Genomic DNA, 27,916 nt, shown 5'->3' with positions numbered 1-27,916 from the left:
GAGATTAGCCTGACAGGGAAGGAGTGGCAGAAACATCCAATTGTAACTGGCCCAGGGGCACCGTGCATTCTAGGCATAGACTTCCTCAGGAATGGCTACCACAAAGACACAAAGGGGTTCAGGTGGGCTTTTGGGATAGCTACTGTAGCAACAGAGAGCATTAAGCAGTTGAACACCTTGCCTGGACTGTCAGAAAACCCCTCTGCAGTAGAACTCCTGAAAGTGACTGAGCAACAGGTGCCAATTGCCACCATTACCGTGCACCCCTGGCAGTACTGGACAAATTGAGATGCTGTGATCCCCATCCACAAAATGATCTGTGATCTAGAGAGCCAAGGAGTGGTCAGCAAGAGCCACTCACCCTTCAACAGTCCTATCTGGCCTGTGCAGAAATCTGATGGAGAATGGAGACTGACTGTGGGCTATCGGGCATTGAATGAAGTGACTCCACCGCTGAGCGCTGCCGTGCCGGACATGCTGGAACTCCAGTACGAGCTGGAGTCCAAGGCAGCAAGGTGGTATGCCACCATTGACATTGCAAATGCATTCTTCTCCATTCCTTTGGCAGCAGAGTGCAGGCCTCAGTTTGCTTTCACCTGGAGGGGCGTGCAGTACACCTGGAACCGACTGCCCCAGGGGTGGAAGCACAGCCCCACCATCTGCCACGGACTGATCCAGGCTGCACTGGAGAAGGTTGAGGCTCCAGAACATTTGCAGTACATCGATGACATCATTGTGTGGGGGAACACAGCAATGGAGGTGTTTGAGAAAGAAGATCATCCAGATTTTGCTGGGAGCTGGCTTCACCATCAAGAAGAGCAAAGTGCTTGAGACACCCAGTTCCAGGGAGTGAAGTGGCAAGATGGACAGTGCCAGGTCCCCACTGAGGTCATCAATAAGATCACTGTGAGGTCTCCACCAACAAGCAAGAAGGAAACACAAGCTTTACAAGGTTCCATAGGCTTTTGGAGAATGCACATCCCTGAGTATAGCCAGATTGTGAGCCCTCTCTACCTGGTCACCTGCAAGAAGAATGATTTCCACTGGGGCCCTGAACTACAGCAAGCCTTTGCCCAGATCAAACAAGAGATGGCTCATGCAGTAGCCCTTGGCCCAGTCAGGACAGGACCAGAGGTAAAGAAAGTGCTTTACTCTGCAGCTGGGAATGTGGGAATGAACCAGAAGTGGAAAGCTGCCCTATGGAGCCCCACACGACAGGTTGCACAAGCTACTGAAGGAGAAGGTGGATCGAGTCAACTTTCTGAACTCAAAGCTGTTCAGCTGGCCTTGGACATTGCTGAGAGAGAGAAATGGCCAAAGCTCTACTTTTACACTGATTCATGGATGGTAGCCAATGCTCTGTGGGGTTGGCTGGAAAGGTGGAAAAAGGCTGACTGGCAACGTAGAGAAAAACCAATCTGGGCTGCTGATGAGTGGAAAGACATTGCCACTCGGGTAGAGAAGCTCCCCGTGAAAGTCCGTCATGTGGATGCCCATGTTCCCAAGAGTCGGGCTAATGAAGAACATCGGCACAATGAGCAGGTAGATCAGGCTGCACAGATAGAGGTCTCAAAGATAGACTTAGATTGGGAACACAAGGGAGAAGTGTTCCTGGCTCGATGGGCCCATGATGCCTCAGGCCATCAGGGCAGAGACGCCACCTATAAGTGGGCACGAGACCGAGGGGTGGATCTAACCATGGACAGCATCTCTCAGGTTATTCATGACTGTGACTCGTGCGCTGCCATCAAACAGGCCAAGCGGGTGAAGCCCCTCTGGTATGGGGGGCGATGGTCCAAATATAAGTATGGGGAGGCCTGGCAGATTGACTATATCATACTGCCTCAGACCCGCCAGGGCAAGCGCTACGTGCTGACCATGGTAGAAGCCACCACCAGATGGTTGGAGACCTACCCTGTGCCCCACGCCACTGCTCGGAACACCATCCTGGGCCTTGAGAAACAATTCCTGTGGAAGCATGGTACCCCTGAGAGAATTGAGTCAGACAATGGGACTCATTTCAAAAATAGCCTTATAAACACCTGGGCTAAAGAACATGGCATCGAGTGGATATATCACATCCCTTATGTTGCACCAGCTGCAAGGAAAGTTGAATGGTGCAATGGCCTACTCAAGACTACCCTGAAGGCACTTGGTGGGGGAACCTCCAAGAACTGGGAAATAAACTTAGCAAAGGCCACCTGGATGGTCAACACCCAAGGGTCCATCAATCAAGCTGGTCCTGCTCAGTCTGAACCCTTGCACACAGTGGGTGGAGATAAAGTCCCTGTGGTACATATGGAAGGTTTTTTTACTAAAAACTGTTTGGATTAGTTCCACCTCAGGCAAAGACAAATCCATCTCTGGGATTTTGTCTTTGCTCAAGGACCTGGTTACACTTGGTGGGTAATGCTGAGAGATGGAGAAACCAGTTATGTACTGCAGGAAAACCTAGTCTTAAGTGAGAAATGTGTGTAGGGTTTAATTGTAGAGTTTAAAAAGGATATTGATTTAAGTATGATGCAGATGGTAATAGAATAAGGGGTGGATAATGTCTTGGGTTGCAAAGCAGGATATAATCAAAAGTATGTATTCTATCACCATCTGTTGAAACCAGGTGAGGCAGTGATCTTTACCTTTGGAGGGAGATATCTTCTGTAAATGGGCCATTGAGTCCCACTGCATGACTGATAAAATTACATCATCCCATTGGGAGATGCTCCACCCAGGGGGTGCAAGCACTTCCTCCCTAGATAAAAAACTAAGATTTTGGACAGCAAATTATTCATCTTTCCAGTGGATTCCAGAGGAACACCGGACCTTTCCATCGTGTCTGGATCTTCAGAGGAAAACTGCACTCTTCTACAGGAAACTGCTCCAGCTGAACCACATCTGCCACTGCAGGAGGACTGCAGCCACCATTTAATGGGACTGCTACCAATACCCTGACTGACAGGGTGTCAGGAGGTATTCTGATTCTGTCAGAGTTTTGTGGTTTTTGTATTTCTGTATTTTTATTTTTTTCCTAGTAAAGAACTGTTATTCATATTCCCATATCTTTACCTGAGAGCCCTTTAGTTTCAGAATTATAATAATTTGGAGAGAAGGGGTCTACATTGTTTATTTCAAAACAGGCTTCTGCCTTTCTTAACAACCACCTGTCTTTCAAACCAAGACAATAATCAAAAAGGCTCTTCTGCACTCAGGACTATTTCTGCTTTAAAAAAAAGTGACTAGTGCAATCCTGGGAAAGGAGAGAATTTCTCTCTCATGGAAACTGTTGGCACTTTGAAACACTGTGTGTCATTTTGCAGTGTTTTCACCTTTCTAACAAACTATCTGGAGGGCTGAACTGGAGAGTGACAAACCAGGTGATCACACTGGGCACTATGTGGGTTTTTATCCAGTTTCCAGCTCTGCAGACATCCCTTCCATGTATCACACAAAGCTGTTTTTCCTCCCCTTTTGCCTTAGCATAAAAGGGAGGTTTTGTGAGCAGTAACACAAAAATCTACATTCTCTCCCTGTAAGTTCCAAAAACTCTTCTAGAAAGGAATAATCTTCTATGACACGAAAAAACATGCATAGATCCTTATTTGACACCACATAATGCTACTGAAGACACTTAGAACCACAAGCTAGGGAACAGAGCATCAGAATTAATATTTAATTATATCAGCTGAAAGCTGGTGCTATCAAAACACAAAAGTGGGTGTGAGAGAAGAAAACCAAGGAGTGATACCGTTACAGACCGTGAGTGCTTAGAAAGAGACCCTTAGTAAAAAATACACCACCTCAGTGTCCAGCCTAGGTGTGGGTGGCAAATTTCCACCCAGCTGTGCTCGCAGCCTCCTGACTCTCCAGTTGTCAGGCAGAACTCATGCCCACCTTTAGTGAGGTGAGCAGATCTCCAACAGCTTGGGACATCACCCTGTCCCACTGCACAGACACACACAAGCCAGGCCTGGGCCATGCTCCAATCTGGCAGGACACAAGCCACCTCAAGTCCAGATGCCACTCACACACTGGACTGCACAATCTCCCCAGAGTGAAGGGTTTGGGTACACCATTAGGTTCATTTGTCTAAATGAGGCTGGCATGTGTCATGTCAGCATGTAGAGAGGGTGAGCTCACCACTGCCTGCACCTAAAGCAGCATTTAGGGCATTGCAGCAGGAATTCAGAGGTAGAGTACGCATTCCTCCCTCTGAGTCAGCATAGAGCCATGACCCAGTGAGGTGGCAGAGGGAAATGACCACTCCAGATATTAGCTTTCAGCTAAGTCATAAACCAGAGCACTGATCCCTCCTGTCATCCTTATAACAGGACTTAGTGGTAACCTAACCATGATCAGCATCAGAGAATTTAGCTTTTTACTTAAATGCATCGTATTATGTCCCTGCAGAATATAACCAACAGCTACAAGCAAAAGAAGATTTTGCAATAAGCCTGCCTACAGGCAGCCCTTCTGTTAATATTAAAACAGCATAGGGAATCATATCTCAAACTGATTTAATTCCACACTAACAGTTTTAAGAGCAGGCTGATCTCACATTCCAGAAAGGACAAATAAGAACCTAAATTCCTATTACAGTTTTACTGTCTAAATTACTTCTGGGAGGCTGCCACAATAACCCATCTCACTGCTAAGTGCTTTGGAGTGAAACTTGCTGCAGAAATCCAAGTGATTTTACAGGTTTTGTAGAAGTACTGTGCTCTTCTGGCAGAGTATTCCAGCTAGAAACCAAGAATTACTCATGTGCAAGTTCAAAGAACATCCTCAATAGCACTGATGCCCCAAATTCTTTTAGTCAAGAGTTTACATTCCATGTGCTATTTTTTTCCCCCTCCATCTCCAAAAATATACCTGTGTCCCCTCTTCACACTTTTCACCATTTTCACTGGACACTTCCATGCGCATGAATTTGGGAGGGCGCCCGGGGCGTCTGCCGGGTCCAAATCTCCTTTTGCCTCGCCCACGACCTCGGCCTCTGGCTCTGCAGAATACAAGAGTGCTCCAGGTTAGAACTGAAAAAGATGTGTTTGGATTCTCCACTGATTTTATACTCCTTTCTCAGCGTCCCTAGTCACCCATTCAACTCAGTAAAAATGATGCAGTAAATAATAAAAACAGAAGAAAGAAGGAGAGAGAGAGAAAAAGAAGGAAGGAGAGAGAGAGAAAAAGAAGGAAGGAGAGAGAGAGAAAAAGAAGGAAGGAGAGAGAGAGAAAAAGAAGGAAGGAGAGAGAGAGAAAAAGAAGGAAGGAGAGAGAGAGAAAAAGAAGGAAGGAGAGAGAGAGAAAAAGAAGGAAGGAGAGAGAGAGAAAAAGAATTCTGACAGCAAAAACAAATGGTTCCTGGCTGGTATCTATTTTGTGCCTTATGAGAAACCAAAGTTCAGAACACATTAGAATTTCTGTAATCATGGAACGCAGAGGACTACTTGCTTCCATCCAGCCTTCTAGCACCCTAGTTTATGGTGTGCTGAAAGCATTTTCAGCATGAAGTTACAATTGCACACAGAAACCCATTTAAAATCAGAAACCACAACATCCTCCCCCAAAAAGCACTCAGCCATTGATGTCAGGCACTAAACAGAAGGGAACAATTTTGTGACAAAAAACCAAAACAAAACTGAGTCACTTGCTACATTTCGGGAGAAAGGTACCAATGCCTTTTGTTCTGTGACAGGTATTTGTAGATTCAGTTTTTAATAGGTCAGGACAAACTATCTTACCAGGCCAATGAGGCACTAGAAGCCTTGTTTTCCAAGCTCTGTACTTCCATATCTCTGAGAAACATAGTATTTCAATAATTGTGACACTGAAACATTACAAATATTTAAAGCCATTGTCAAAAAAAAAAACAAAAAACAACAAGCCAGAACAAAATAAAACAAAAAACCCTCACTAATTTCAACAGATTATTTATTTCTCTCAAGCTACTTCTTTCACAGAATTTCTTATACCAGTCAGCCTCCTGCTGCCATGCTTTTTCTATCTGGTGCCGAGCTGATCTCTCCCGAGTTGGTCACTAAGATTTGCAGGACAAAGCCCCTCCTTTCTGCATGTTTGGGGGAGCACCACAGTGATCCACAAGCAAAGCTAAGGCTCAATACCTGCTGAAGAAGTCCAGCTTCTCATCATGGGAGTTGAGGTGCTGCTGGAGCTGCTCCGAGCTCATGAAACGTCGATTGCACTCATAACATGGCCAGTTCTTTTCCTGCTCCCTGAGCACTATTGGAAATGTCAATAACACCATTTCACTCATCAGCAATTAAACACCTATTTTTTTTTGCCCCCCAGCCTCTCTATCCTCTGTGGACCATATTTCTCCCCTGAAGGCTGCAGAATACCCAGCCCTGCTCCACTGGTCTTGGCTTTTATGCCCTCTGCACTGTGCCATGACCATAGCTAATCACAGAGACACAGAAAGATCACCAGGGACAATTCCTATGGACTATGAACACTGTTAGAAATTCAGTAGGATTCTGAAATTCACCCTTGTATGGAAGAGCCTACAGGATTGTGCCATTGGCTTAAGTTAAGAGAGATCAAGGGAAATTTCTAAATCTAAAGCAGTCACACCTCAGTTTATGACACACCATAGACATTGAGTACAGAAACAAACCTCTTCCTGGGAGGAAGCAATCTAATGCTTCCCAGAAACTGAAGCAAAGGCTTAAATTAAGGTAATATTCTCATGAGCATAGTTATTGGAAATAAGCCCCAATAACACAATCTAGATCTGGTTTAACTTTTCCCAACTCAGCAAAAATTTGGGAGCACTATACAGGCCATGTACTATAAAGTAAGAAGTACAACTTGCAACCACCACCATACTGAAAGCAGAAGATCCCAAGTTACCCTTCCTTTCCTCCTCAGTTATGTCATGGATCTTCTGGTTCACAAACTCAGCGTAGGAGGCAGCATACCACACCTGCAGCAGGAGCACAAGGTAATAGGACACCTAGGTGGAGTCAAAACTAATGGAAATTGATCTGAAAATGGGTTTTAAGCAATACATTTACTTCACTTGCCTCAACCAATCTATACAATTTTAACATTTAGCTTCCTAACATGAATGCCAATCTTGCACATGGCTGCCAGTAGCTCTAAAGGAAATAAGATTAATCTCTTCAAACCCGGCTACATGACTGTAAATGAAGGATGTCAACAGAGTACTGATACTTATACCAAGAGGAATGGAAATGTTATTATCTTGGGGGATTTCCCATTTCTTTCCTGCTCTCCTCACACAGACAAGAAGCAGCACCATCCACACAAAGTAATTTAAAATGCTTCTGAAGGATTGGAGCAATATAATTCTGCTTCCCAAAACAAAGATCACCAACATGATGGACCCACTTTTGTCATACAAGGAATTCAAGACTTTAGCAAAGACAACCACAAGAGCCAGGAATACAAAGTTTTTTAAAGCCTAAAAGCAGATGCTCACATTTAGCTGAGAATTCTTCCATCATTTGCATCATTTCATCTGTTTGATGAAAAAGAGTGGATTTTCGAAGAGATTTCTCAAAGAACGCACCAACAGATTTTCAGTATGAAAAACTCAAACAAGTTTGAACTTGCAGTGGGCCACAGGCAGAGGTGAGTAGGATTTCAAGGACTCTCCAGCAGGTGTGTCACTCTGCAGGAATCTCACCAGCTGGACAAAGACGAAAGCCTGGAGGTCCCGGACTACATACCTGGCAGGCAAATTGGAACTTCCAGCTTCAACTACTTCAATCTCTGGACAAAATGTACATGAATGCTCTACATCCACTCGAGGAGGAAATCACATTACTAAGCCTTTCATTTAGCAATCCATTTGACCCAAAAGACACTACTAACACAGGGAGGTCTGTACTGATTTAAAGTGTGATTTCAAATTGTTTTAAAAACTGCTGAGAAAATGATGTTTAAATACACTTAAATGGATTATTAAGATTTCTAGAAATTCAGCTTAAAAACATCAAGGACTGATTTCATATAGTCCTACTCTTAAATGGTATTAAGTAGGTTTTTGCCCTGATTTAGTAAGTACACTTACTAAACAATTGTTTCTCCAGACAAATTGTTGAAATCTACATGCAAGAAGATATTTGAAGAACCACAAAATTTCCTGATAGCAAAATTTATTGGTCCCTCCCCCAGTGCCCCAAAAAAATGTTGAAAATTAAGGCCATCTCAGCCAGCCATGCTGCCTTGAGCTCATCACAATCAATAAATTTTTAGAGGGAAGAAAAAGCAAACCATAGGGAAGTCACAATATTCTTTATAATGTTTTACATGCAAAGTTTCAAAAGCTCCAGGAAAGCCAGGTTAAAGGAGAGACCATATTCACTTAAGGCACCAGAAAAGAAGCCAGGAACACACAGGGTTAACTGGAAAGGGCATACAATATCAAAAAAAAGTATGACTGCTACAATAAAAATTAGATTGTATCAGCAAAATATATGTTGTGTAAAGCATGACAGAGATAAATAATTTACATATTTTTATTTTAAACTTCCTCATGAGCCAAAGCTTATAAAAATACCTATGTTGGTGACTAACTACTTACTGACTTCAGTGACATTCAATTCATGCCATCAAAGGAAAAAAAGCCCTAAAACTATTCACAGCAGTAGTTTCTGGCACTTATTAGGCAGCAACTTTTGAGGTACTATTTAATCCATATAAAAAGAGAATCCTGACACACAAGCAGTACCATACCTTGAGTTCCTGCTTGGGCTCCACGTTTTTAATGGTGGTGTAATAAATGTGGTGGCCGTACTGATAAGCCACCAGGTTCTGCTCCAGGTGGTTTTGAGCTGGACGCACAAACATCATCCAGTTACACAGTGCCTCACTGGAAAGTTCAAACCACAGGTCCTCTTGCAAGTCTCTGTCTTTTCGGTCACCCTTATCAAGGGAAACCTGTAGCAAAATCCAATACACATGACTGTAACTGCCTGGCAGCATATTCAAAAGAATTTGTGTTACTAAGAAAACTACTGTGCCCATGCAACTGTTACATCAGGGGAGCAATGAAGGCATAGCTAATTTTCTCTTTTAACTAACATGGATCCAGAAACAGCCAGAAAAAATATTTAGCAACAGGTAAAGATTAACTAGGGAGGCACAATGGATCCTTCCAAGGCTTTCAGGGACAAGAATCACTCATTGAAGGGGTCAAGCACAGCATGAACACGTGACTATAACAAATGACACACAAATAGCTGTAGCTTTAGTAGGCTACAGAAATATCTGTCAGAAGTTTTTAACTGGCAGACCCCACTTTTCCTTTCATTTCTTGACTCATGGCATCGCCTCAAGCAGGAAGCAGCCTTCTTTAGCTGAACTTGTCTTAGTTGCTGAGCCTGTCTATGGTCACAACTTGCTTGTCAGACACTGACCATCAGAGCCCTCCTAAGACTGTGGATCTAAACTCCAGCAAATTAAGGACCAATTTTTTATAGTGAAACCAGTAAATAAATGGAAAAAAGCCACTCAAATCGACTTTACCACAAGCCAGGTACTTGGCAAGAGGAAGGGAATAAAAGTATATTCTCTCCCCTACATCTTATGAACAGAAAGGTAAGAAAAACTATTTTGAACTGAGGTTACAACACGACACAAAAGAATGGTTGCAGAACATCCTCAGAATGGGCTGCTAGTTTTATGTCCAGATGCTGCTTCAGCTCATGTCAGAGTGATTCACAGCCTTCCATGTTATGTACCCTATATATACATATATATATCCTACCACCATAATGCCAGAACATTCACTGGGATGAGTGCGTCACCCTGAGTAACAGAACAGATTTGAAGCCAAAGTAATCAGTGTATTTCTCAGTTACATTCAAAGATGGAAGTAACAAAGTATCTCTAGTGAATTGATGAAGGTAGAGTGGCAAATTAACAAAAATCAAAGCTTAGGCACAAATCAATTCCCCCTTTTCTCACCCTTACCTTCAAATGGATGTAGCAGTCTTTGAGCTCAGTCTGTCTGACCAGGGGTCCTTCCACAGGCCCAAACTGTGTACGCTTTGGGATACGCCTTTTGGAGAACACACCTCCCAAAAACCTGTCTATATAGAGCACCAGGGGAAGGCTGGCCCTCGCCCTGGTCAGCACAGGCCGGTTGGGGATGGGATGCAAAGGTCCATGTTTCGGACACACTGAGGGATGTGCGTTATTACACTCTTCACACCCTGCAACACAAAGGCAGAGAGGATGTAACTTTCAGGAAGCTTTCACCAGCTCAGAGACAGCCTTATCTCTCTCTAAACATCTCTGGCTCAGCTGTGGGAATACTTACACCAACAGTCTGTCTACATTTTAAAATATTAGACAGGCCAGTGTCCAGCAGAATAGAAAAAAAGCAGCTTAGAGACTTCACTAAGGACAGAATTTTGTATATTCAGTAAGGCAGCCCAATTTGAGTTTACATTTCAAGGAATAAAGAATCACATTCACTCATTACTTCTAAAATCTGAATGGCTTTTGCCTCTTTACTACAGGGCTGATGGAGAGGGAAGAAAAAAGGGGGGAGCAGCCAGTACATTACATACTACTGCACATGCTTACATAAATCATTGGGATCAAAGGGACGAGGTGGATCTGGATCCCATTCATCCATGTCGGTGTCTTCCCCATCTTCATCCTCCTCTTCATCTTCATCATCTTCCTCTTTTGTTTCTATCCTTTCCATTTGATTCTGCAGAGGTGCTAAAGGATCAGAACCATCCACAGCCTCCATGGGAGGTAACACCTGATTTTGCATCGGTAATGATGCCTGAGGAGAGAATTCACAAACTGAGCTGATTCATGAAGAAAACCACAAGGAAAAGGAATAAAGGTCCTTGCTAGTCTACCCTTCTTGCTGCCTCTGTTAATGGAGAGGAGGACAAGGGAAGGTGCTAAAGGACTGCCAAGGGATGTTTTGCATGCTCACTGCTACTGATGCCCTCACTCAAAACACCTGTATTACTGCCTGGCTCTACCCTGCCAAAGACTCAGGTCTCAGAAGAAACTGAACTCAGGGGAAGCACTGGACCCTTGCAGAAAGTTCAAAACAAAGTCTAGGCTCTAGGTAATATCCAGAGCCTGAAGCTGTATTTTATCTTCTTTTGTACAAGCAAGAGAATCCTGAACTTCTGCACATGATCTTCTCCTTACAATCAAACAAAAGCTATCTCCAAGGCAGAAAGGCAGAAGTCAATGAGGGGTAATGTGGAGATTAGATATAAACAATGGGACATGAAGAACAGTCGAGGGCATTGCATTTTTCCACTGATTTTCAAGTTTAGTCCTTTCCTTCCTTAAAAGAATCGCAACATTTTAAGTTTGGCCCATATTCCATCAGCCATACAGATATCTCTGGTAGAGAACAAGATATATTACACTCAGTAGAACTGTCTGAAAACAGTGGCAAGGAAACCCAGTAGATGTTGCTGTGACAGTCAGCACTACACCTGTTAGCTTCACTTGTCAGCATTAGAATTTAAGGTGGCTGCTCCTTTAATATCCAGGTTTCTCTGTACATTAAATACATGATCTCCTAAGACCCCCATACATTCCATGGTGAGACTACGGAGGATGGTAGAAATCTGCACTACAGCTTTCTCACATTTCCTCCCAGATCACTCAGCCACATTTCATCCCCAGAGATGATGGAACAATGGAATCAGTGCACTTGTACATGGAAAAGGAAAGGGTGCCTGGCAACTTACTCTATCTGCTTGTGGCCCCTGCTCCAGAGCCACTGGCTGGGGGGGGTCAGCAATGCTGCCGAGCACAGACAGGTTGGTGGGATTCATGCTCTGAGCAGCAGCAGGCAAGAGCACAGTTACCTAAAATCACAGGCACTCATTTTAGCACTGCAGCATTTCCATCAGTCACTTAACACATGGGCATGGCCCAGCATGCACAGCCCCCTTGAGCCCTGCACTCACTCAAAAACTGTGGCATTCCCATGATTTTTGGGGTTCAAATATGGATGATGGGCTTGGACAGAACCTGCAGCTCCTGGGACCAAGGGAAAGGCTTCAAATCTATGCACTTCACAATTGTGAATTACCTATTACACATTTTTAAATTAAGGTCCTACCCAGCCAGGGCTCAAATTGTGTTAAAAACAGATGTTAGGAGCTAAAAAAGTTCTTGGAAAAAACAGTGATTTGGGGTCTCTTTTCCTCTATGCCCAAATTTACTTTCATTTTCAAGGGAAAAGGTAGAGAAGGACTAGGAAACATTTCTTCTTTTTCAGACTTTTTTTTTCCCCTCAAGGAAACCCTGCCAGTGGTTGAGGGATTGGAACTAGATAAGCTTTAAAATCCCTTCCAATCCAAATCATCCAGTTATTCTATGATCCAGGAACCATTAAAAAAATCAACATGGTTTATTGACCTCACGAGAAGATCAAACTCTCAAACAAGAGGATCCCAACAATTACTATTCTTTACATTTGGTCACACTACACATTTTGTTTACAAACTTGGTTTTTTTGTGCTGTAACAACCAAATTAATGCATATTACCACACTGTTCTCATCCATTCAATAATAAAACAAAGCACAACTAAATCCCTAAGAATAACCTTTCCTGCCTTTTATTTCCTGCTTATCTATACAGGAATTTGCACCATTAGTCCACATGACTTTTCATCCTTCTCTACAGCTGACATCATGTGGCTTCTAGTTTGCGCCTCTGACTGTTACACAGCTTTTATGCTAAAATCCAAGCTCTTGCCTCTCTGCAGAGTGCTTAATAAATATCAGATAAAACTGAGAACAGTGAATTGGGCCAGTAGTGAGGGAGACAACAAAATCCATAATGTAAGCATTCGGACTTAGAACTCCAACCAGTTGCTTTGTTTAAAGAGATATTAAGAATAATTTATGGAATTCCTGAAGAACAACAGCAAAAATACTTCAAGGAATGGTGTGACAGTGCGGAGGAAACCACCATGATAGTGTGGTATTGACACTTCTGATGCCAAGTGGCAACAGAAGAGGCATCACTATTCCTTCATTGTGCCAGCAAGGAGAGGGTCACACAGACTTGGATCTATTTGTATCCCCTATTAGCATTGCCTTCTACTAATCACACCAAACATATCCTTACTTGCACTTCCATGTCAGGCACTGCATGGATTATGGGCATTATTTTTATAAACCTTTCACTTTCTTTCTACAATAAAGTTTCTTCTGAAAGACAAGAGGAGATTTAATTATTATTTTATCATTAGTTGTCAGTTCAGGGATGTCCCACACAAAATGCTGATGTAAAAACAGCTGCAAAGGCAGGAGTTGATATAATGAGGGATTAACTGTTCACCAAAAAATTAATATATGTGTTAGGACTGCTGTAGACAGTGTTGGAATGGAGGAGAGGCTGAGGATACACAGACAAGTGCTTCTGGAATAATAACAGCAGATCACCTCTGTGGTCACTGCTATCTGCACTGCACACAAGTAATCTCTATTTCTAATTAATCATATATTTGTTAAATGAGCTTTAAGACAATTAAATAGGAATTTTTGGCTTATAAATGCAAGGAAACTTATGGAGCAAAAAATTCCAGAACAAAACTCCAGAGAAAGAGAAGAATGAGAAGACAGGTAACACCTTTGTGTCAGTCATTGCTTCCTGTCTGTGTCTCAACAATTCAGAAAGTCTTTTAGCACGATAATTTGTTTTCAGCACACATTCAAGCCTTCATTGCCTCAAGACTGTCAATAAACACACATTTTAATTACGGCTTTGGTGATGATTTGGATCTAACACATCCATTCACATATGTCATTAAAGACTCACCAAGCAGTAATGATTTTAAGTCTATGACAAGCAGAGAATTCCAAACAGAGAGATCTGAAAGCACCTGTCTACAGCTGATCTGACCTGTCTACTGACTGCACAGTGCAGTCCCCAAAGACACCAGTAAGAGTTAACAAAAAAACTTTCCCATCCATGATGGATGTAAAAAGAATAAGAAAAAATCATCATAACCTTATAAACACAGACTGCAGTTTTATTCTCTTCCCAGCCCACCTGACACTGGCAAGTCCAGCACATGTGATAAGGGAGCCACTCACTGAACTTCTTCAGGTTCTGCAGTTATTTTCCTGTGATGTTTCTAGCAAACCTAGAACTTAATCCAATTTTTCTATCCCTTGAGAGCCCCTCATGGATTTAAAGGCACTTGGACCAGAAGCTGCATGAGGACATGAAAAGGCTGAAAACCCAGCCTTTCCAAAACAGCACATTAAGATGACATTAGCTGCATCTGATGCAGAGACACTGTTGAAAGACTTTTTATACTATCTGTGGCAATAAATTAGAATTCTTGTTGAATAAGAATTACTGAGAATAAACCCGAAATCATTCTTAACTTTTATTGTAATTTATGCCCAATCTGGCCATTGGTCTTCATCAGGATGACAGCACAAGACTGTCACTGGACACCTTCAGAGACAGCCCACTACCCTCCATTACCACATGAATGTCCCTTTACCTTCCCTAACTGTTCCCTCATAGTTCTAGGCCCAAAATGAATAATATCTCTTGCTTACCTGCTGGGTGGTAGCATCCTGTTGGACGTAAGCCACTTGAGATGGATCTGTAAACAGAGTCTGGACAAAGTGAAAAAGGCTTGTCAAACCAGCCCCTGGGGATTTTTACTCCCAACTCACACAAAAGTTACCCTGCCACCATGAAACAACCCACATTTGAGCCTTTGTCAGCATTAAACTACCTGTTATCATAGAAAATTCAACTTACCCAAGTAGACCTACACACATAGAAATTAAAAATTATGTAAGGCCTCATTAAAGGGTTAATATAATTATGCAGCACTTTGCATTTGTACAGCTGAAGTGTTTCATGGGGTTTATTTTATTTTACCAAAATCACTTTGTCAATTGTTGATTTGATAAAATCAACAGCATGAAATTCAATAGCTCTACCTATGCCCTTAATATATAATACTTAAGGAAAGAAGGTAACTGCGAGCCTTTTCTTCCCAAAAATTTACAAAACTGTTGCATGCTTTCTTTTGAGGAACTATCATGCATCCTATATGGGACTTTGATATGGTAAGGATGCTGTTTAATTTCACAGAAGCCATGCCAACTTCAATATTCTGCGAGAACAGTCAAAACAAGGACAGAATCCCAGGAAAAACACGACTGACTGAGGCTAGCCTTACTTAGCCAAAACTTGAAACATCTGACCTTGTAGCAGCCTGGCTACAACAAAATAAAGCATGGTATAATACAAATTCCTTCAGTATTGTGATAATTTCATCTTAGATGCAGAGTGTCAGAATACTACACATCTTTTGACACAATGACAACATTCAGAGTTTTTGAGTTAGTTGGCCAGGAATTTCCTGGGAGATATTCTCTTAGGACATCTCTCCACATAGAAGCTGGTTTTCTGGGACAGCTGAGAGCTGCACAAGACACACTGTGTCACATGAGCCCCTGCCAGCATGACAGGGGTGTCAGGTACGTGCACTTTGCGGCACAGCTAATATCCCCTGTCAGCAAAGACATTACAAAACACTCTCAACAAAGCAACTCTGTTCCTTTTTAATCAGGCCACACAGAGGCACAGATGCATAGCATACTGACCCCATATAAGCATGTGCTGCAAGGGAATAAAGGCTATTTGATATGATTATGCAAAAGAAAAGAGTATAAAAAGTCTGTAAAATCAGCAAGTCTACAGAGGCTACAAAATTACACTGAATAAACAGATGCCCTGCAAAAAGGCACCACTGTTACTGTAACTAACAGTTATGACAACTGTACTACACAAAACAAAGACTCTTCCAGAAGGATTAGAGATGGCTCTTAGCTTTTTATTGGATACAAGAGGCAGAATTTCTGGTGAAATTATCTGGTGAGATTATCCTTTTTCTGAAAAAGACCTTTGAATAAATTATAATCTCATCCATCTTCAGCAAAGTAACCAGCATTTCATAATTCATGGCCTCACCAGCCTTTGATAAGCAGATTTGCACATCAGAAAAACGAACAGCATGAAGTCCCTGCTCAGCAGTGGGCAGAGAAAGCTACTGAGAGTGACTGCCTGCTATTTTCCAGTCATACCACTTGCTAACTGGCTTTCATCCCAAACAAGATTGTTGTGTTTTCTAGATGCCAAAACCAGGCTGGGCTCAGAACCACACAGCACACGTGCCTGCGTAGCTTCCACGGGGTGGATGTAAACGAGGGTGTGCTCCGAGGTGTCCACAGAGGTGTAGGAGGTACCATCAGCCGTGTAAACCACTTGCTGCGCGGGGCCACGCTCCTGCTCGTCACTGTACATGATCTGAGCCACTGCCCCCCCCTCGGGGACAAAGCGCACCTGGAACAAACAGAGCCTGGACTCGCACCAACACAGCACCAGAGCCACAGCACCAGAGCCACAGCACCAGAGTCTCTGCCTTGGGAAGCAGAGAGAACTTGTGTCCCAACTAATCTGAATGCACTGACAAACATATATTTCAAATCTCAGTTATGCTACCAACAGAAATATGGATACAAGTCCCATCGGTCTCTGCTTTTACTTTGCATTGCAACTCAAGATGTAATTGCTACAAAGGGCACTCACCCATACTTAGCTCTTGCATGATACTTTGAGAATTTGTAGGGGAACAAACATATTCAAACTGATGTATCTATTAAAATTTATTGGAATATTGTTTTCCTGTATGCTCATATCCCTTTCAGGATTTATGATAATGACTTCATTCAGCTACTTCTGTAGTTGGAGGTAATTTTTACCGTCTGATGAGAGGCTAACAGAATTTATTAACTCTCATACTCCTCAAGTTATAGTATTGCAGTTCTCAGAGGCAGCAGTAGGGTGTATCAGACTGGCTCTCTGTGGTATGTATGTGCAGCATCAGTAGAAAATTCAAATATTTAAACACACAAACCCATATGTGAAAACATCAGGCACAGATTCTAAGGACTACTGGAAAAAGTTATGTTTAGGGCAGCATTTTATATTGAAACAAGTTGATTTTACCAGAACATTATGATCATAACTGATGATCAGAAGCCTATATTAAATGAGACAGAATACTGAATTCCAGTGAAAACAGTAATATGTTTAGCTTTTGCCATCCTTTACGAGCCGAAAAGCACTTTCAGTGTGTGGGAAAAACAGGACAGTGAGCAGGAAACTACTTTGAGTACAAGTACAGTCACATAAAATTCTTTCACATAAAATGATGCCACAGTTACATATTTTATTTTGTTTCACTTTTTAGCCTATGCTTCAGAAGACACCTGGTATTCCCCCATGGATGCTCTGTGCTGATTCTGTGCAATAAATCCTGCCACAAACACTACAATTTCACATTTGAAGAGCATCTTGCAAATACTCATTAAGCCTTAAAACTGCCACTTGCAAACAGCAGCATGGTTATTCAATTTAGAGAGAAGGGAACACAGGCCACTGAGAACTGCCTTTCCTTGCAAATTTCAAAGCTGGAAATTACTGAGAGACAGAATTTCTCAGCTGGGTCAAATATCATGCAGCACCCTTTTCCTACAATACTGAACAGAGTAAATCAATTTACAGTATTCTATAAATTCCCAGCTACATTGTCTCAGAGGCAGAGGGACAAACTGCATACAGCAGAACCTGACTACATTAGTCACTTACAATTAACATTTCTACCCAGATGTCCGGCTGGAAAAAATTGCTCATATCACTTTCTCCAAGGTCCACCCACAGTTCCAACTGATTCAAATGATACCATGAAAAGCAGCTGCCACAAAGCACAGATTTTGTTCATGTTCATTACTCCGAATCCTTTACTCTCCCACATGGTTATAAATATATTTGGACACTGAAACTTCTACAGCCACTGCCTGACTTCGGTCATCTCATTTCAGAGCTCTGCATCTTCACTGCTGTGCTTTGCACTGCTCAGTTTCTGAAGCTTTAACCCCAAATCACCACAGAAATGTTTGTATTTCTGCTCAAATGAAAGCTGAGCATCTAGACTCTGAATCAGGACCAAACAGGAACTAACCCTCCCCCCCACCAATCCCAATCCAGCCTGAGCAGAGGCAGAGCTCTGACTGATCACCTGAGCAGTATTCTGTTCGGGTGCTGCAGACTCGGTCCAAACCTGAGGACTTTCCTCTTTCAAGTCCATCTCCTCCCTTCCTGGGTGCTCCATGAGGGGAAAGATCTACTGGAGGAATGTCTGGCTGAAGGGATTCATCTGTTCATTGAGTTTCTGCTTCCAGAAGACAAAGTGATCTTCAGCAACATGGCTGTAAAAAAAACTGAGAATGGAGACATTAAAACTAGCATGACACATGGCACAGAGCTATGAGGGATTTATTATCAGTTACCACATTTCAGTAACACAGAGTAAAGCAGGTTTGGCTTTACAAACACTTCCTACAAGACCAAAACACCTTAAGTTATGGGAATAAGGGCACAGAAATCTTATCTCACTGAGCATGGTCAAGTCCTGCTGTTCACCACTTTCCATGTCCCATTAAGGAGGAAACAAATCAAATAAACTGAAAGATTACACTGAATTCTTCCTGCATGTCTTTCCTTGGCCACAGGCCATCTACACCACCTTCTCCTCATTGTCCTTTTGTCATCTAAAGGCCTAGAAATCAATTAAATTATGCAAAAAATGGACCTGAGGCTTTCAACAAGGAAACAACTATGCACAGAGATGCATCACCAGTTCCTCCATTTGCCTGAATGAGGTTTTGTTTGAGCACCAACTGGTTTTCCATTTACAGACATATTTGACCTTGGACAAATCCCCAGTCCCAGGTTAATACAGTGTTACAACAGCCAACTACTAAAAAGGAACAATGAAACTTAAGAGTCTCAAAGATCTTGACAAACTGCTTCCAAGCTTGGTTTTATTCACTTCTTACAATTTTATTGGGGCCTCTCAATCTGCTGTTGCAATCCCAGAAGGGTAATTTACAGCTCTGGTGATTGGTTTAGTTGGTGGTCCAGGACCTTCCGAATCCTTTGTCTCTAATGTCATACTAAAATCACAGGCCAGGAACTAGCATGAGGCTGAGCCCATTTCATTTCTCAGCTATTCCAATCAAATTTATTTTATATCCAGTGCCTTGCTGGGCTGATCCAACTCCAGTACCCATCTGTGCACCAGGAAGGAAGCAGAGGGTTCCTTGCTGATGCTTTCATTCATTTGCATTTTCAATGCAAATTATTTTAGTCATAATTTATCCCTATAAATGCTAGCATTTGGCTTGTCATTGACAGACTGAAAAATAGATAAGAAGAGGTAAAAAAAAGCAGCAGGCACTTTCTGCCTCCTCCTGATTTTGCCAGCAAGGACTAAGCTGTGTAGACCTGAGCACTGACTGTTCCACTGGGCTTGGCAAGCATGGATAAATCACAAGGGCAGGGAAGTCTCAGGCTAATGTCACTGAATGGTGTGGTGGAGCAAAAAAATCATATTGCTTCCATACAGACAAAGAAATCCAGTGGGAAAGATATTTCTGGGCACTGCTAGACACCAAGTCATGCTGTTACTGGTGACTGGAGTTAACGCTTGCTGTCTCATGCTGAGCAACCCAGCACACATGGGGCCCACAAAAGCAGACACTGAACAACTCTTCTAACTTTCTCTTATATCCAAACATCTCCAGTTATGGGAACACAGGGACAGAAATCTCATCTCCATTAATAACTGCTTGATACAACATATCCCTAAAAAGCACTTAGGAGAAAAAAAAAACACCCATGAAATCCATGTACCAGTATTCAATGCCTGAGCTTAGTATGAACAAATTAACTGCAGCAAACATTTTGGAGTAATAAGCCTTGTTCCCCAAGTATGGAAAGTCAGGGCAATTTACAGATACATATTATTTATTTATATATCCAAGTGCACACATGCTCTTATCTATTAATAAATACCACCCATCCCTACACAGAACCTTTCTGCTTGCTACTTATTATGTTATTAAGTATTAAATTACAGATTTTTTCTTATCTAATCCTACCTCATTCACTGACCTCCTTCACTCATTTTATGAGTGTATGTTCTTTATTCAGAATATATAACTATATATATACATCAGTATATGATCACCTCTACCCATGCAAAATATGACAGTATTTATGTCAGTAACACACTGCAAACAACTTCTTTGCAAAATTTAACACCTATCCTATTGATATTCTTCACTGGATTTATCCACAAAAGCTCTTTTCCTAGACTGCAATTATTAATCAAGAGCCAATTCAGGTAATTTCACTAACAGTAGCCAAAAGTTTAGTCAATTACCTAACTACTTAGAAAACAAAAATAAAAACAAACATTAGAGGTTTCAATTTGGGGTGGTTTGATTTTTAAAAAATATAATTACCCTGCTAAAAAGAATGTAATTACATTAATTTCTAACTGAATTAAGGAAAAGGCATAGTTCTGGCTAATTCCACATGGTGCAACAAGTAGCAGAAATTTTGGCTGACCTTCCCCACCCGCAGACACTGAAGGTGTGAAGGAAGATGCTGACTCACTCCTGCAGAGTCGTTTTGGCACAGATAATTTACAACTTGAGTACAAAGGAGACTGAAGGGTTCAGGCAGGGCCTTTAAAAGACAGAACTGGATATTAAGATTCATCTCTGAAAAAAAAGAAGTGCCATAAAGTTGGAAAGGAAAGCAGAAGGCAGTAATTTTATGGTTCTCAAAGTTAGCACTAACTTAAAATCTTGTGGGGAAAAAAAGCAAGGCTGAGCCAAACTCAGTGGCCCAGTGCTGCAGATTCTATAAACAGTTCAGTTATTGCTGTTCTTGACAGAAATGAAAATAATAAACAGCTCAGCCCAGCCAACCATGCAGCAATAAGGGACAATAGTAGGAACTGCAGGATTTGCTGATGCTTTCAACTTCTGTGCTTCCAAATTCATCCTAGTATCTGCCTCTGGTATGCATTTCATCAGTACACTGGTAATCATGAAAACACACTTTCCCTGGATAATGGAATCACAAAAAGCACATTTCCCTGGAATAACACATGCTGAGAGCAAAGACAGGCCATATCTCAGAGAGGTCCCAGGGATGAGCAACAAAGAAGGTGGGAGGCAGGAGCAAGTGCTGAAATTCAGCAGTGAAACAAACAAGTCCTGCAGTCAAGGCCAGGAAGTGCAAAAATCTTATCCAAAGCCACTGACAACAGAACTGCCACAAAACACCAACACTTGAGTGAGTTTTCTGACACTGATAACAAGAAGACCAAGCTAACTTTGCTCACTGGACCTCCACGGGATGCTGCTCCTCGTTAATCCTGCACAATCTTATTTCCTTCCCTAGATCCCACTGTCAATACCCATTACAGCCCTGACACTGACAGCCACAGTGTCTTGAAATTTTAACCATTTCCCTGTGGTCCTCTCTCAGGTTTGGTAGTTTTTTAGCAGAAATAAATGTGAAACTTTGGATATAAGCACTGCTGAATCACTGGCATGCAGGGAGCACTCTCTGCTTGCTCTCCACACTGTTTGTCCATGGATTATCCTTTGCAACTATTGATTTTTCTCACCATATTGTACACATCACATATTTTCAGACAAGTTAAATAAACACCAAGACATGCACCTCAATGGGAAGCTCTGCTATGTCCAAGTGATTAACATAAAAATCAGTGTAACAGAAATTGAAATGCAATTGCAGAAATCCTAAAAGAAAAAAACATAACTAAATATAAAAGGCATTGGAATAGGATAAACTCAGTTTTTCCACAATATGAGGAAAGTAGGCTACATTTTGTAATTAAAATCCATGTAGAGGTTTAGTAAAACAATATATAATAATCCAAACAGTTTGCTTAAACTTATGTTAAATTTATGCGTTATGTTTGTCACAACTATATTGTCTCCACTGTAAGAGGCCTGGCTCAAACATTATTCAATATACCGTCTTTTTTTTTTTTTTTTTTTTTTCTGTATACTCATGGCAAGTACTTCAGTAACTTGATGATGATGAAATTTCACTTTTCTGGTAGTTGAAAGATTAGTCAATTTTGACATATCACCCAACAGTCACCCAAAATTCTGCCAGCACCCCAATGTTTTCATACAGCACAATGAGCATCACAAACACAAGCAAGAAGCAATGCCAGTTGGAGATGTTAAAGCATTTACAGTAACTGCAGACACAGCATTTTCTTCCCCAAACAACAAGCATGCCTCACGCTGTCCATGCCAGGTGATGACACAAGCTGAAACATTAACAGGCGTAACTAGTGAGTACAAATATAGTCCAGTACCACTCTAGTATGGCAGTGGTGAAGCAGTGGCTGTCTGTCACTATACATGGTACAAATCACAACACAACATGATCCAATAACCAGCACAGTTCCTGTGATTGTGAAATATATCCTATAGTGGAACATTAGCTCATTCTGAGCTGTGCAAGTAAATTAACCATCCCTTCAGGACAACACAGGTTTGTCGCAGAACACCATTCACATTCACCTTCCTTTTCTCAACACCTTCTGGAACCTACTGCTGTCACAGACCTACAGCAATCTCTCTTTAGTTTTTGCATTTTACATCAAATCCAGAAAATGTCATTAATGACAAAACTCCTTCTGATACCTGAAAAGCACCTCGGTGTTTGGTTTTTTTAAAATCTTACTTAAGACCTCCTTTTAACCTCTGCAACACTCTCCAACTCCTTCCTCCTGTTCCTGTGGGATGGGGCTTTCTCTGGAGTTGTGTTATTAAATCAGCAGCTTCCTTGTGCACTGCATTCACCTTCAGAGGATAGTAAAGCAAAGGGGTAAAGTGCCTCACTGCCTATCCAACAGCAATGTCCTAGCTAGCTATGCTGCCTCAGCATTAGACACCCTGAGCCACCACAGCTCCATGTGTGGCTCCTCACAGGTGCATGCATGATCCCCCCACAAACACTCAGGAGTGAACGGTGCTATAAGAAAAAAATACTTACAGCAAAGTCACTGCTGGCTTGTGTTTGGTGTCTACATGTTTTAAACACCAGTTAAATTCAATGAACTCACCTAGTGCTTCAAAGGTAAGCTCTGAAAGTCAGAAAAAAGCACCACCAAAAAAAATTGAAATCACCAATAACCATATTTTCTTGGCAAAGAATGACAATTTCTTTCAGTGCTGCGACTACACAAGAAAATGCAGATACAAACTCTCTGGGGACTTCATCTGCAACAACCTCTGCGAGGCTCACTAAGGGCATTCTGCTGAAAAATCCAAGCCAGTGGCTGCCAAACACTCATTTTTGTCCTTTCTCCAGGATGAGAAAGGGGGAAAAATGAAACTGAGCAAGGGGAAAAGACCACGTCCCTGCTCAGACAGCAATAAAGCCACTCAGTACCTCAAACGAGAACCCACTTTGCAATAATGGTGCATAAACCAGCTAATGTGATCTACTCCCCAGTGTAAAAAAGCCCTGCATAGCCTGAGGTTCCCTGCAGCAATAACAGCAGGGACTACTGGCTTAATCCTCCCACGACTGAGCTTACTGACAACTGTGTGTCACCCCAGCCATGTGCAAGTGCAGTAAGATTGGTACAAAAGAGGTTTTACAACTCCCAGTCTTCCTCCAGCTTTTAATATGAAAATAATTTATTATGCTCAAAAGGAACATCATACGTGCCTGCAAAAAGCTTTATTCCACACAGTTAATTATGCCAGGTAGAAGGCAGAGCCAGTGCATTTCCTGAGATCCTTTAGTAGGAACATGCTCTCATCGCAGCAAGGTTTCCAACCTCATCGAGGACTGAGTCAGAACTGTCGTCACCTCCTCTGCATTCCCATCCATCACAGGCACATACTGTTTCAAGGAACTCTGGCCCTGGTGCATTTTGTGTGAATGTTATCAATCAGGTGATGTAAAACCACAATATTTATGTTTTACTGGGGAGTTAAAAATGGGAATCATACTAGGGCTGGGACAGCAAGAACTACTTATTTCCACAAAGGGAAAAATGGCTTCAATTTTTTTTCTCGTATAATTAATAGAAGAGCTCAGCCAAACACCAACTCACTCTTCAATGCCATTGTACATAATGAATCTATGTATATCCATATCATTATGGCACATCCAGCATCAAAGCTACAAGCTGGAAGAGATCTCTTAGACAAAGGCCAGTCCTCTGCTGCTGTGCCCATCACATGTTACAGTCCTTATCCTAAAGGGATAGTGCTCAGGCACTGAAAGTGACAGTACAAGGGTTTGATGTAACTATTCTCTCATAACTTACCAGGTGAAATCCATTAGCTGAAAATCCATTTCTACCACAGAATACAGGAGAGAATCCAGCCTGAGCACAGGTTAACATCCTCCTACAGACTACCTAGGCTGGCTTTAGACACCTACTCAGAGATGCTCCAAGGACATCTCTCTCGAGTCTTAATTCTTGCATAATAAAATGTTTCTCATATTGTCCTCTCTCTCAGTGGGCAAAGACTCAACTTCATTACCTTCCACATATGCAAATTTCTTCTTTAGTCACCTCTCTTCCCATTTGCTCCACATCTAAATATCCACTCCAGCAACTGACTTCTTCCTCCCACTCTCAGCTTCCTTAATCTATGGCCACATTCCTCATGTTGTCATCCCAATGTTTCATCTTCTGAGGTCCCTGTGATATCATGGGCTGTTGAATCACATACTGCAGTTCTTGGGCTCCAGCTGCCCAAGGCAGCAACCCTGCCTTCCTAAAGGATTTGGTTTATAAATCCCAGAGAGAGGAGTCTGATAAAGCATGGAAGCAGGGAACACATGCATTTAAAATACAGGGTGACACAAAAGGAAAATAAGTGTCTGTATCAGTGTCTTCTACAGTTCTGCCGGCACAATCATCAAGATGGCTCTGTTAGGGGTTTCTGAAAGAAAACAAACCATTCCCCTCCAGCTTCTTTCTGCCATTTTTGTCTCTCCCATCCCTTCTCCTCCTCCAGTAAACTCTTCCCAAAAGAAATGTCAGTTGTAGGGGATTCTTCCCCTCCTACATGCAAGTAGTGCTGCTTCCTTTCTCCCTCACCCATCCCCCTGCACCTTTCCTCTGAATTTAAATCACCTGTCATAAAATTCAAAAAAACAAAACTACCTTGTTTCTGCACATAAAAACACATACCTGAGATTGCTCCTTCAGAATAGCTGCTGCTCTGCACTACCCCAGAGAACAAATGGACTACCTGCACCTTCAAACAGGTGGGGACTGACATACAGAGCCATTTCAGGGCAATGATACAAATGCATGTTTTACTAGCAAGAGATAAAAGTGACAAATAGACCCAATCTCATGTTCAAGCCCAAAAAAACCAGCCCCCTTAATACACCTAGAATTAGAATTCAGGGTACACAGCTCCCAACAGCTGCAGGTGGTCAGGAACACACTGGAAGCGGCCACTCACTGCAGAGCAATTTACACCAGGAGAGCTCATCCAGGGATTTACTGCAAATGGTAGAACTAAGGGTGCCAGAGGAGAGCAGACAATACTGCAGACAATACTACAGACCCGTTTCTCTCTAAAATCAAATTGCCAATTATTCTATCAGATAATAATAATAATTACACCAATATCTCATTCTATAAACAAGGTAATAAAGCTGTGTCTTTTCACACAAGAGAAGCATCCATGTAGCAAAGTGTCAAAAACCATTACAATTTCAGAAAGAAATTTTCCATTTAAGGACAGACTAGAGAATACACACTCCTGTATTACTTTTCCTAGAAATGAAGGCATTAAAAGGGTCAAGACTACCAATTATTTTATTGTGTCCACAAAAGATGCAAAGAATTTTCTTGTAAAATCAGTTGGTGATTCATTAGCATCTCATTTTCTAACCAAATTAGAAAAAAAACAAAAATACAAAAAAAAAACCCTGAATTATTACAAATCTGACAGAAGAAAGTGAAAGTTCAGTATAGGCTTTACTCCCATTGAAACTCACAGGGAAACATTGACAGGCATTTTCACACCCAGCTTTGCACTTGATAATTCTTTAAAGGTCTGTAAGAACCATAAACATATAGCGATGCACTAGAGAGGTTGATGCCAAGGTACCAAAAAGTGCATCACAAATACCGACTCTTCATTTCACTGTCAGGACCATGACTACTGTCAGTAGCCTACACCACATTAGAATTCTAATTTAGGGACCCTGTAAGAGCCCTCCTGAGGCTCTTCAATGTACAGCTGAGAGGTGAAAGGTGACCACACACAGCTCTCATAACGGGAAATATCCCTAAAAAGGTGAATTACCCCTATAGGATGAGTAATTTTGAAAGGCACAGCATCGGGACCTTATTCTTCCATTCCAACTCAACCATTCAACAAGCTCACATCAACTCACTTTTAATGGAACTGGGGCACAGGAAGGAAAATGGGACAACTCAACACAAACACCCACAGAGCAAGACAGCCAGAAGATAAAGTATAACTTGCTAAAACCATACCCAAGACCACAGAAAAAGGTTTTGGCAGCAAGACCTCTATCAGTAGAACAGTGAAACCCACAGTTGCCACCTGCAGCAACTGCTGCTACTTAGACCAGGACCTTCATCCTAGGGCAATGGGGAAGGGCCTAACTTTCCTTCACACCAAGGCTCAGGAGCCTTGCCCGGCTGGGGACACACTGATGTCCACTGGGCTGCCTGGAGCAAGAGGACCCGAAATCACACCCCACCACTGCCCCTCACAGGGCAGATTGGGGGACCCCCATCCACACCCCCAATTTAGTCTCCACGGCCATCAACAGCCAATCCGAAGACGGGGTGAGACACCCCCTCCCCTAATTAGGCCAATAGGAGGCAGGGGCGCGAGGCACGCGGCCAATCAGCAGACGTGAGCGTCCCCCCCACTCACACCGCCCGCTTCCCGCCGCTGCGCCCCCCCATCCGCCCTCGCCTGAGGGCAGCGGCGCCATCAGCCCCCCGTAAGAGCGCCCAGCGGCCAGCCAGCCCCAACCACTGAGGGCCGAGGGGGTACACGGGCCGGCGGCCTGAGCGGACGGGCCGGGCCCGTTGCCGAGGGCGGGGCAGCTGGGCTAAGCGCGGGGTGAGCGGCCCAGAATTATGGTGGAGAGATGAGACCCCCGTAGTGCTGGGAAGGGGGGCGGGGGGGGGGGGCAAAAACATAGCTTGAGCGCCCCCGCCTTCCCCCCGCCGCTCAGGTGCCGGGGTCCGGACTGTACCACGCAGGGAGGGGGGAATAAGGGTGGGGGCAACCCCTTCTCCCCGCGTCCGGGAGGGGCGGGGGACCCCGGCTGGGGCAGGGAGGGGGGGGAAGCGGACTGTACCTCTCCCGCGGGTGGGGGAGGAAGGGGAATGAGGACGCCCTACTTCCCCTTCCCCCCCCCCCCCCCCCCCCCCCCCACTGGCGGGAGCGAACGGTTTATCCCGGCCCCGCACCGCCAGCTCCGGGCGCCATCTTGGGTGCGACTAAAACAACAAGTCTAAAACCCCCGGCGGGTCCCCGCGGCGTCCCCGGGCCGCGCTGCCCTCCCGGACTGTCCCATCGCGTTACCTGAGGGGGTCCCGTAGGGGTGCCGCACTCCGGCTGCCGCCGCCGGCTCCGCGGCGGCCCCGAACCCCCCCACCTGTCCTCACCTCACAATGGTAGCTGCAGAGCGGGAGGGGGGGGGAGGGGGGGGTGGCCGCCCGTGCCTCATTACCATAATCTGCCTGGCAACAAGCCGCGGCGTCGCGCACTCATTGGCTGAAATTCCTCCGCCAGACACGAAGGGGCACATAACTCCTCAAGGAAAGACTCGGAACGCCCAGGTCGATTGGGGGAGGGGGGGATGGGGAACACCCCGATCCGCGAGAAGGGGAGCGGAGTAGGGGTCCTTTGCCCGGGTTTTTGCTCCCACCTTCGGGTGCTGGCGGCCAATCAGAGCCCCGCTCTCAT

The 27,916-nt window shown here is 43.3% G+C and overlaps 1 protein-coding gene across 19 annotated transcripts in view; it reads right to left on the bottom strand.

The window, feature by feature from the left end:
• The window catches only part of PRDM10 (PR/SET domain 10), a 50,965-nt gene extending 23,081 nt beyond the window's left edge, over positions 1 to 27,884 (bottom strand). The window contains exons 1-13 of one of the 19 annotated variants that reach the window (XM_079326651.1): positions 27,533 to 27,625; positions 21,621 to 21,700; positions 20,493 to 20,612; positions 18,097 to 18,286; positions 16,191 to 16,358; positions 14,558 to 14,617; positions 11,718 to 11,837; positions 10,573 to 10,780; positions 9,955 to 10,196; positions 8,716 to 8,919; positions 6,865 to 6,937; positions 6,117 to 6,234; positions 4,867 to 4,996 (exon numbers count right to left, since the gene is read on the bottom strand). In XM_079326651.1, coding sequence (XP_079182777.1) covers positions 4,867 to 4,996; positions 6,117 to 6,234; positions 6,865 to 6,937; positions 8,716 to 8,919; positions 9,955 to 10,196; positions 10,573 to 10,780; positions 11,718 to 11,837; positions 14,558 to 14,617; positions 16,191 to 16,358; positions 18,097 to 18,189 — 1,416 coding nt within the window. In that variant the 5' untranslated portion in view covers positions 18,190 to 18,286; positions 20,493 to 20,612; positions 21,621 to 21,700; positions 27,533 to 27,625. The other 18 variants (XM_079326660.1, XM_079326650.1, XM_079326658.1 and 15 more) reach the window with 18 other exon arrangements.
• Between the last annotated feature and the right edge of the window lie 32 nt (positions 27,885 to 27,916).

The sequence above is a fragment of the Erithacus rubecula genome, assembly GCF_903797595.1.
Source record: "Erithacus rubecula genome assembly, chromosome: 25".
Taxonomy (NCBI): Eukaryota; Metazoa; Chordata; class Aves; order Passeriformes; family Muscicapidae; genus Erithacus; species Erithacus rubecula.
This window is presented reverse-complemented; position numbering and strand designations above follow the sequence as displayed.